Source organism: Thermobia domestica, chromosome 1 (genome assembly GCF_964235325.1).
Source record: "Thermobia domestica chromosome 1, izTheDome1.hap1.1, whole genome shotgun sequence".
NCBI lineage: Eukaryota > Metazoa > Arthropoda > Insecta > Zygentoma > Lepismatidae > Thermobia > Thermobia domestica.
In genome coordinates, this window is record NC_137454.1 from 29699290 (window position 1) to 29712018 (window position 12729).

Here is a 12729-nt window from a genome sequence, read left to right on the forward strand (position 1 = left end):
AACTTGGGTACATTATCATGAACCGGAAAGTAAGGCAGCGAGCGCGGTTTGGAAATACCCAGTATCACCAGAAGTTAGGAAATGTAAACGTCAACTATTAGCTAGTCATTGATGCGGTGTAAAATACATGCAACCAAAAAAACCGGTCATTGATGCGGTGGTTACACGTGCAACCGAAAAAAAAAATTCCCGACGGAATAAAAAGAAACTAATGAAACGTTGGAGAAAATGTGTTAAAGAGTGCAGGGAAATTATGTAGAAAAATAATGTATGTTTCACTTTTCTATCATTAGAATAAATGTATTTTTTCTCATGTAGAAAAAATAATGTATGTTTCAGTTTTCTATCATTAGAATAAATTACCTTTTCTCAAATCCCTTTACCTTTTGACTCCCCCTCATATATGTAGATCTATACAATCTTTGTGTTTCCTGATTACAACTTGATTGAATTTTTCAATTCAAATTTAAATATTACAAGATAAGAGAGATAAGTGCTCAAATAGAAAATAAAAGTAATATATATAGTATTCTTCTAGGAAGCTTGTTAAATAGATAGCTCTCAATAGATCAAGTTTAGATAGGATGGTAACAAAAAATGGATCAAAAAAGTGCACAACAACATCCTGAACAAATTAACTTAGCAAAGAAAAAATCACTGGCACTGTTTTCATTTTCGGTAATTAAATTTTGACTTTTTTTAAAACATTAGAGTGAATAAGAATTAAATATAATTGATAAGATTTGATGGAAACTTACGGTTCATTGAAAGTTTGGCTTGATGAGTCTTTTCACCCAATCTGTTCTTTATCTTCACCTCATAAGTGCCTGCATCTTCTAGTTGAGAATTAAGGATTTCTAATTTGTACCATTCACCTGAATCAGTAATCTTTATTCTGTCACTTTCTTTCATTTTCTTTCCATCTTTGTACCTGGAATAAATGTATCAAGTGGGATGTTTTTTAAAGTGTATATTCACTATTTTAAACCTCTCTTAAAATCTCCAGCTAAACCTACTCTTAGAAAACATTCACCATTTTTATAATACATTATGAATGTTTTACTTTAATATATTAAATACATTAGATGTTTTTTCTTGCTCTATCTGGTCTAGTTCACTTAAATTGACAATGAAAAATTACACCATTTATACAAAAAAAAAAAACTTTTATTTTACGGAATATTTCATTCCGCTTGCTGGAATATCTCAATTTCATATACATCCAATGTACAGTATATACCTAATGGAGTTCAAGCAAGCTGCATGAAATGTTTTGCTAAATTGTAAACACTATATATATATATATATATATATATATATATATATATATATATATATATATATATATATATATATATGTGTGTGTGTGTGTTTGTGTAAAGTGTAAATTCTTTGTATACTATACACTTTGAGAAAAATATAAACAACCCGTATTGAAATTGATAGATTCATACTTACAGAGCTAAGCTATCAAAGGAAAAGAGAGTCAATATAACCAACGTAAGTAGCCTTTGGATTTTGTTTACTATCAGAATAATACTCCATTACGAAAATGAAGCTACAATTTTGGCATTGAATATAACATGTAACGTGCTGTTTGATAGCTCTGTCATGGTCCGCTAGTTGGTTAGACCAGGACAAGAAAGATATATTATGAGACTAGATATTAAACATTACTTTTTTGAAGAAATTGCGGGAAATTAGCAACGGCATAAAAATAGCAAAATTTTAGTAACTTATTAAGAAATTGTCTTTGTTCTACTATCTTACTTCGCGAGCCTGAAAGATAAATAACTTTACTAATATATTTCATCAGGTATTCTAGGACTCGAGAAATGAAAGCTTGTATATATGATTGCAATATTTTATAACAATAAATATGAAAAATTAGACATATGAGAAATTTATCTGTACAAAAATAACATTATAATGTTGGTAGCTTCAATTAACCAATTCAGCAATACAAAGTCTTTATCATAAACGTCAAATGGAGAAATTCCAACAGCAAAATCAATTTCACGAATAATTTTCAAATTATTAATCCAAATAACATTTACGTCTGAATTGAATTCGAATAATGCGTAAATCCAATATTTCTCTTTACGTAAAGTATACGAAACGGAGAGATAATACTCATACAATACAAAATTAAACACTTACCTAAAATAGTAATTGTATCAGACCTCATTCACCTTTCTTATGAAAGTTTACAACCCATCACTCATAACGTCATAAATACTTTCATTTGCACAATGAGAAAATTTTCGACTAACAACACTTCTTGAAATTCATACACCTAGGTTTGCTAAAGAACACTATATATTTTACAAATCGAGTTATAATTATAAGTAACTTGATAGAGCAACACGAACATAGACCAGTAAGGCATATATGTTGCCCATCTGTACTTTGCCTTCGAATAACTTCACTGTCTTTGAGACGCGCATTCGAAGGTACAAAATTCAAACCTTTCCACCAGAAACGCTAACTAATAGATGGTTCATATGGGATTGCATAGCCTCCAAGTTACAATTTCTAAGATATTATTTCCTTTCTTTCATAAAGTGGTAAAGATACCACACGTAACAAACATTATTTAAATATATTAAAATTTCCTACTTATAACAAAGATGTATGTTTACTAAAATTGAGGACATGTACAATTGTAAGAAAATGATATGGACTTACCAACTAGCTTCTGGTCTTGGTATACCATTGGCTTCAACCTGGAATGTCGTTCCTAGTGATTCAAAAATTATACTGTCCGCCATTTCAGTCTTCGTGATAACAGGGATAGCTATACAAGAAATGATTAACTCGTTAACAGATATATTTCCACAATTATATGTAATAGAATGCAGAAGAGACAAAACAATTCATGTACTTGATTGTTTCTTATTATTAATAATATTTATGATGCTAAAATAGATTCAATACTAGATATATATATATAGTTCTAAATTGAAATCATAAATACACAATTTTCACATATATTCATTAACAAAGTGATACAGGAACTTCAAAAGTATAAATATATTAATATTTTGAGATTGAAGCAAATATTAAATATTATAGCTCTTCAGAAGAGTTGGTCATGCAGAAAATGAACGACATTTTACAATTTACATGAGATTTACTTCACGAGAAATACACTGCATATTACCTGCGCAAGTATTATAATCTCAACGTGTAGCTGTTACTACTGAAATCCAAAATCTTCATAAATATCACAGAGCAAACTCTATTAACAATAATAATTAATTTATGCAAATAGTTATTCTAGACAAAATGACAAAAGAAAACATTACGCTCGTATAAATATAGGTATTTCGTTTTTACTTAACAAATCATGTACAACCATTTTCTGATTCATTAAAACATCTTCTGCTAAATTTTTAAATGCACAATAGTTCTAAGTAAAAACTTAATACCTATTATCTACGTATATTATATACGAAGTATATTATATTTCTATAACTTACGTAAGCAACCAATCCCACCTGGGACTTAGTTGTTTATCTATAATCTTATGTCAAACAGTTCGTATTAGTTGTAGTTGATGTTATAAAATGGTATAGAAGAAATACTTAGAACGTCTTGTAATTTGTAAAAAAGAAATGTAGAAATACGCTGATTAAAAATTAATTTAGGTAGATAACTTGTAGTTCAGATCATTATTACACATATCGTCGGCGTTGAGGTAGAAGTCGCTAACTCCAAAAGCATACGAGTGGAGTTAGGTACTAATTCCAGTACGAGGATGATATACAAGGTGAAATGTACGATGTTCTGATATATTATGAGGCTAGATGTAGCAGATGGCATTGTTACGCTAAGGATAACCACGCTTAACAACACAATTTCATCGGCTACATCTAGTTAGAATGTTGTGTATTTCACCTTGTGTATCGTTATCATACTGGAAGAAGTACCTAACTCCATTCGTATGCTTTTGAACTTAGTGACTTCTGCCTGAACACCGACGATATATAACTAATAGTTTATTTCTGTGTATATAATTCTTGATAATAGAAGATAATTAATTAAACATTGCAAACAATTATCGCAGTATCTTTACCTGTTGTTATAATAAAGATCAAGGAGTATAATTTAGAAAATAAATAGACATAGAACGTATTTACATATATAACTATACGTTCGAAAAACAGAAAACAATTTTATGTTTGTTTATTTTGTGGATTGTCTCCCAATTTCTCGCAAGAGGTATAGATGTGGTAAGAACTGTTCATAATGCTTAATTAAATGCATGTTCTTGTATTAATCATCATATTCACTGAAATAAATTATCTTAAACAGTATAATTATTGTTATTAAAACAGTTGTCAGATCAATAGCAATACTTTGGAAGCGCATCTAAGTTACATAATTAAAACTCATAAATTACTATTTGCACATAATTGGTGATTTAATAAGTTATTTTTAAAATTTACACATTACGTAAATAAGCACAAATATTTATTAAAAACGTACTCCCAGGTGAGATTTGATCTTTATTACATATAAATCAGAGCTTGTGTCGCATTAAAAGGAATTTCATATTTAGTAATTCCACACACCTTTCGATACTGTTGTCATGAGCAGATGTCAAGAACAAGGCAAGATATTGTACATGATTTGCCTAAGAGTTTGAAATTATTTACGGAAGAAATTACGAAGTGCAACAGGTAGTGTAGTGGGAAATCAGAAACATATATCAAAGACTGTAACTGTCATAAGAATATAAGTTACAATAGAAAGGTCTAATTTTATTGATTCATTGCCCTAGCACCTTCAACACAGGAGACTTCGAGCTAAATTTCCAATGGAAACTCATGCGATTTAGCCTAGATACCGAATAAAGTTTAATTGATTGTCAGTAATAATGTAATAACAGGTAATACGATACGCCGAAGTCATTTCCAGGTATTTTGCAATTGTATCTACTAAATGGAAATTTGCGTTTTACTTTAACAGCACTGTAACTCATTGCACTAGTAAATTAAATATTAACATACTGATTGTGAATGTCATACTTAAAAATGATCTAACGTCCTAAGAGCCCCATCACGGCGAAATTAAAATACCGCTTTCATTTAGCTATGTAATTAGTGACCTGTTTGAAATACAATTACGCTTCTTGGGATTTTCCTGGAATGTCGTTCCCAGTGATTCATAAATGACCACTTTTTAAAAAGAAAAAAAATCTATTTTATGTTTGGGATTTAAGTTCTATCATTTGATTTAAGTATTATAACAAAAATGTTAATTGTAATATTAATTTATTGATTTGTTTATCAACAATAAATAATAATATGCATAACGCAGAGAAGAATCTGCTAGATAACAGGAACTTTTAGTAGATACAAATTAATAATGCACTGTTTACTGCACATGATTTTTTTTCATATAACTTATCACATATTAACAAATTTCCTTCTATTTTTTGTTAAATGTAACACTAGCTCTGACCAAAGAAAAACTTCTACTATAAAGAAATTTTCAAATTTACAAACTTACCACAAATAGATGGTTTGGTAGAATGCGCCACCCTGAGAATCCAGCAAACATTTAAGCATTAAAGCATGCATCTACAAAGCATGAAAAACACACGTACTTACTTTTTTAAAAAAATGTTATCAAAACTAATAAAAGCCGTCCAGTTTCTCACATAGTATTTGAAGTGTATATATATGTATCATGAATATTTGTTGAAATGTATGGCAGTGTGTTAATGAATGTTATGCTTTGTACGTGTAAAAGATAGGTAGACAATAAGAAAACAAAGAAGAAATGAATTACAATTTTTAATAAAAGTACAAGTTTATTTTATAGCAACATGCTGATCTCTTCATCCTACTTACTACTTTGAAACACTGAAACTATAGTAGGTATTATCTACTTTACAAGAAAACAATTGTGTTTTTGTTTACATTTACTCTTTTAACAGAAATTTATAACACAATATAACGTACATTCAATTTATTAATATATAATTAAAGTAACTTTCTACATTATTTTTGTAAACATCCTATTTCTAGTAAATTGATATTTTCTCTTCTGATTATTATTAGCGAACATGATATTTACAGTCAAGTATAATAAGAATGATTAAAATACCGTAAGATAAGTCTGATTTTGTAGCACTTTTGATTAAAAATATATTGTATATTCTTATACAATTACCTTTGAAACCTTAAATAGCAGATTAGCTCATTTCTATATTATGGAATTTATATTTGCTTTAGTTGTAATTTATATTTGTCGCCCTTTATAAGAGGAAACTTTTCTTTCAAAATATTCCAAACAATCAACTTGAAAGCAAAAATAGAGGAATCGAGGACATAGGCAAACATTTCAAACAAAATGTAGCTATTTAATCAAGGTAAGTGTAAAGTAGCTTTCAATGAAAACTAATATAAAAGAATTTTGGATTTATCCCGAAAAGAAATTAAATATAAACAGCGAAAAGATACAAAAACCGTTCGAAATAAAGATTTTAACATAAGACACCTTCAAGACAAATTTAATTAGAAATGACTAAAGAGCGCCACCAATAGTACATCTTGAAAGAGAATTAAAATGTGAGATATAATTGAAGTATTTTGTTAGGAAACTGATGTACTGCAAATAATTAATGTTTTAGATGAATGGCCATTAGTAAATCTGTATGAGGTGAATATCTCAAATCTAAGAAGTGAAATGTGACTTCTAACAAATACTGTTGAAAATAACAACACGTATGCTTTCTTGCATAATAAGCTTCGAGAAACGCCGATCACTTTGAAGCAAATATGATCAAGTAATAACTACCGTGTACGATGACATGATGAAATATAAGTTTTGAATATCTTGCAAAAGAAACACTTCTTTGTCTTATATTATGTATGGAACAACAAGGAATATATTATGATCCATTATTGAATATTAAATTTTAAAAATCAATCTCTAAAACTCTGAATGTAATATACGATAGTAAACTAAGATATTCAGAATTATTTGCACGAAAAAATATAAGTGGTAAGTAAAAATAGAAAACATAACATATTAATAACGTTTTTGATTTATCATTTTATTGATATCATGGTTTTATTTTCAATCTATCACAAACCTATCCAATAGATATTATGATAATTTCCATCTACCTACTGGATATGATACATATTAATGAAATTTCTAAGTTCTGAAATCATCTATTAATGACTGGATTGCACATACTGGAAAAAGGTTGAGGAATATTAATAAGTCTACAAAAAAATATATTTCTTTATTATAAGTATTTGCATTCTATGTTTAAAGATCTACCATGGATGGACAAAACGGACGGAGGATAGAAGCGAAGTACTTGATAACTCTATAACGCTTTTATCTTTTATTTAATGCATAATAAAGTAAATTTATAATTAATAGTTGAATTTTTCTTTATATATTGAAATGTAAGTCTGAAAATTACGACGGTGCCTTTTATATTAGTATTTATATGTGAAAATATAAACTTGAACCATAATTGTTATTATTGGACTAAATAAGCACTACAAAAAAGACTGATAACGCTTAAACACATGCGGTTCAAGAACGGTAGAAATAGACTGGAGAAAATTTCCATGTGGATGTTGGTATGGAGAGAAAACCGGATGAGTCATACATCTAACAAGTAGAAATTACTATGTAACAGAATGTTCAGAATTAAGAATCGTTCGTTATTACATCTTTTTAAATGTTCAAATTTATATTAAATGCGAAAGACTTAATCAGTGTATATTTTGCACAACTATATCGTTACCACTTAGCATCTTTTAACTTTTAAGATACTAAGTTTACAAAGATACTTTCATGTAGGGTCCTAGATTCCAAGCAACTATATAAAAGCATTTTTGTTAAAATGCAATATTTATTACATTTCCGTTTCTACATCTGTGTTATTGATCACATTTACTGGTAAATACATCCTTTTTATTGTATCAATATAAAGAATAGCATCTTCCTTTATTGCGAAAGGAAAGTAATGCTCCAAACTAATTTATTGTCTGTGTACTAGTTGCAAGATTTTGAGAAAACAGTCTCCTTCAATGTGGTATATCTACCAGATATCATAACCATTCTAAAGGGGAAAGAGGTTCCAGAAAGGGGGATAATTTGAAAGCACTAATGAAAAACAATGACATAGTTATGTCAAGTGTTCTGCAGATTTCTCCGCCCCCTAAAACTACGCATGCTTAAGTAGGCGTAAATCATACCTTTTATAATTTTTAATCTATTCTACGTATTATAAGTCTTATTTCATACCTCCAGACAATTAAGGTATCAGCTACTGGGATTTGAAAATAACCGTATGAAAATTGCATTTTACTCAAAAAGTCACGTGGTACCTAAAGCCGGAACGGGCTTGGTCGACTAAAGGTTAATTTATGGTAAAAGAATATTTTCTTTTAAATATTTTAGCCTATTTTTCTGTTACTGATTGTTTCATATTTATTCAAGTATTTTACTTATTATTATAATAAAAAAGATATGAATGGAAGATGAAGAAAGGTGAAAAAACAGAAAGAAGTACCCAATAAAGAAAAGATTAAATATTAAAACACAAGAAAACTATTGAGTAGATTACGCGCTACCTAAAAGGCTTCTACTTAAAAAAAAAGAGTTATCGCAACCTAAAATTCTGAAAAATGTGCGAAGGGAAATAAATTAATTAAGACACTGGTTAGCCTGAACGAGTTTTGTAATTTATCCCTCTACTATATGAATAACAATTAAAGACTCACATTCTAAATATTTGTATGATTTTTATCCATTAAATACTGCTTTGTAAATATTAGTATGATATTTATCTATTAAAGACTAATTTTGTAAATATTTGTATGATATTTATCAATTAAAGATTCACTTTGTAAATATTTGTATGATCCTTATCCATTAAAGACTTACTTTGAAAATATTTATATGTTTTTTATTCATTAAAGTTTAACTTTGTAAAATTTCTATGATTTTTATCCATTAAAGACTCATTTTGTAAATGTTTGTATTATTTTTATCCATCAAAGACACACTTTGTAAATATTTGTATTATTGTCATCCATATCACTTTTGACCCTACATATGTATTTGTATCTTTTGTGTTTTTCGTAATTTGTTATTGGCAATTGTCTGAAGGTATGATACGTAATAAAAGCCATGAAAATCATTTTATTATACGATACTGTAATTTCTTCGCCTTTAATATTACAAGTATAAATTGTTTTTTTTTTTAAATTTTGCTTTAACTCATTTTTAGCAATTATGTATCCCCTTTTTTGTTTCTTAAAAAAAGTAATGTATGTGTTATTTAAACAATCGCATGGACTCCAAAAATGTTCAAGTATAAATACTTATGTCCTAAAAACGGATTAGGACTTTGTTCACATGGTCTTTAATTGTCGAATCGCAGTGACGCATACCTTGCTTAAAATTTAGTATGTTGAAAATATTCCTCACGTGTCATACATTCAAAAATACGAAATATTAAAACAGTTCAGCACATATATTTCTATATCAAGACAACATTGATATAGAAAGAATGGAAAAATCATTTACTTTAATACTTTTCATGATATGTGAAGAGAGGATAAAAGTTAAGTATTGTCGTTTGATGCTTGAGTTTTCAGATGCGTATGTTGTGAAACTTTTAGCGAATTGTAACGGTAGGAGTATAAACTCGTTTAACGACTTTCAGTTCAACTTCTAATTCGTAACATAATCAGTTAAGCCTTATCTGAGAGATAATTATACTTAACTATATAAAACGCCATCATATTTATGGCACGTCACTTTAACTAAAAAGAAAAAAAGAAAGAAAACACGAATATAAAGGAGTTAGTCATATATCGCGGATTGATTCATGATGAATCAAAGAGCACCAAAAAGAGCATCTTAGAAAACAAAATTATTAGAAGCACAACTACACGTTAACTAGTAAATATTTACACATATATAAGATCGTGAAGTACATATGCCATTTTTCTTATTTGCCGTTTGTTTCAATGTTATAGTCGTTTTTTAGTTTTTTTTTATAGAAAAAGATGGCACACTTGATATTTACTATTTTATGGACAATAAAATAGGATCTTGCTCTTGGTGTCCTTTTCGTTTCGCTCGGAACATGCACATTTAATGTATTTGTCATTGTATTAATAATGACTTTATTTAGGGTTAATATACAGAGTGGCCACAAAGTCTCGTTTCCCCTTGATAAATGTTAATGTTAAGTTTTCCCGTTAACCCTTGATAAATGCTAACCATGAACGATATCTGATACTTCCAGTTACAGTAATGAAGAACGTGTTATTTCAAGTTGTTGGGTGCATGAGAGCAAAACACGAAGCTCAGATTTCACCATCTGTGATAATGCTCTATAAAGGTTCATAAACGGCATCGTTGTATAAAACCGTTACAATACCACTGCCGAACTGACAGTAGCTGTGAAACAAGCTTTCATTCTAGTTACACCTGCAATGCTCTGCGAAATGTTTCACAGAACCTGGCGGGGTATTATCCTTTGTCATAAGAATGACTGTCGACAGACTGATCATTTGGACACTTAATGTTTCTTATCTTAAAACTTCTCGAAAGCATTGCTGTTCATGTCATTCAGTTCTTTCCGTGTAGTTATTTACGTACGTTTAGTGGTTTATATTACTATTTTCAGGGTTTATGTTACTATTTTTGTGGCCACCCTGTATATATACGTAACTTTAAAAAATAATAAAAACTTAAAAATGACTAATATTACAGAAATAAAAAAAATGTAGTATAGATTAAAATGGATGCAACTGACATATTGTAAATGAAATAAAACATACAAACTTTATAATATTAACAAAATCTACAGTACGAATTATCTATATAACATGTTATTTGCACCCAAGGAGTATAACACAATGGACATATACTTCTTATCATGCGAAGGAAAACAAGTTCCACATAATGCAAATATAATTTTGAGTAGGGTTTAATATACTCTACACAACATATTATCACGTTACTACAATATATACTTCTGACGGATTTGTTTTAAAAATCTGTTGGAAAAGGACTTTACATGAATACGTATTAGTTATCTTTCCTTACTCTGGCTACCATCTGTAATTGCCAAAACTCTAATTAGAATATTAATTGTATTTTTCACGAGAAAAACATTCGCCCATTTTTTAAATCGAAAATAATTATGTTTCTAATAAAACGACGAATTTTTCGTCGAATGACAGTAACCAAAGTTTCAGTATTTCAAAGTAGTAGTAGTACTTCAAGGTAAAAGCAATAGAAAAGAAGTATTTTCCAAAAATAATTAGAAATAAGTTAGAACAAGAACAACATTAATTAAAGACAGATAACACATAAATTAGAATTCAAAACATAGTCAGAAATAAATTTATTTCTAATTGTGAAGCTATAAGTCATATTCACCTATTGTTGATCTTTACTGTAATAACTGAGGGAATTAAACTAGAAGCAAGGGCTCGGCTTAACCTAAAGCAGTTCTTATATTACTACATTGGATTATTTTAGTAAACTTGAAATCTCCAAATAGAAAAATATTATTAGATGGTAATTAAATTTTCCTCAGTACATAAATAAATGCCTATTTAATAAAGCACTCAAACTTAAGTTAAGGGTATTCTCAGGGATTGCAATCCAGCCATTAAATTCTGATTCTAAAACTAAATCCTTCAAGTTTCTTGTTATGCTAATTCAACTAAGTTAGAGGATCAAACATGAAATACAGTGAAAATTTAATAAATTGTAATTTTATTGATGAAATATTTTGGAAAGACTTAAATATAGATATTGTACTTCAATATTCAATTAATTGCTACTATTATGATTACTTTTTTTTAAAAAAAATAATAATGTTGCTTCTACAATTAATTATTTGTAAAAGATAATCTCTTGAACTACATCTTTAACGGTGTAGCTTTTTATAATTATTTAACTAAAATAAGCTATTTTTGTTAATTTAATGGTAGTTTCTTCTTGCACTTTTTGACCAAAAGATAATCATATAATTTCATATGTTGGGGACATTTTACTAATGGCCTATGTTAGCAAGGTCACACACTATTTGAACAATTGAGAAGAAACCTCAACATCGAGAAATCTAGTGTACACGTGAATTTTTATGAAGAACTCAATTAGAATTTGAATTAAAATCTATTTGATAAACACTCTACAAAAAAGCAATCGATTTTGATACTTAAAGAGGCCTAATCACTGCGTAGTTAAAATACCACTAATTTTACAGTAATTATGTGATATCTTCAAGTAGATAAAAATAATCGAAATATGGAACAAGAGCGCGCTAGACAGTATTATTTTACATGAGGTACCGTTATCACAAGTCACCTAGTAGCTTTCCGTTTACAGCCATTTAGAAACACGAAAATAAGTGCCGATTTTCTAAATGGCTGGATATTGAAAGCAGATAGTGAGTCATGATAACGGTATCTCATGTAAAATAATATTGTTTAGAGAGCTCTTGTTCCACTTTTCGATTATTTTTTATTTATTTGAAGATATCACTTAATTACTGTAAAATTAGCGGTATTTTAATTTCACCGTGATGGGTCTCTTAAGCCTGAATCTCTACCATCATAGACCATATATAAAAAGTAGAAGAGACCATAGATATAGCTTTAATGAAGATCACATGTTTAGAATGCCACTGAGAGATAACTTCAGTAAAAGAAATATCGAAAA

The 12729-nt window shown here is 28.8% G+C and overlaps 1 protein-coding gene across 9 annotated transcripts in view; it reads right to left on the bottom strand.

Moving 5' to 3' along the window:
- Obsc (Obscurin) overlaps nt 1-12729 on the bottom strand; it is a 633182-nt gene that overhangs the window by 108499 nt on the left and 511954 nt on the right. For all 9 annotated transcript variants that reach the window (XM_081756092.1, XM_081756083.1, XM_081756059.1 and 6 more), the window contains 2 exons: nt 2689-2797; nt 759-931 (listed from right to left, as the gene is read on the bottom strand). In XM_081756092.1, the coding sequence (XP_081612218.1) occupies nt 759-931; nt 2689-2797 (282 nt within the window). The remainder of the gene's footprint in view (nt 1-758; nt 932-2688; nt 2798-12729) is intronic.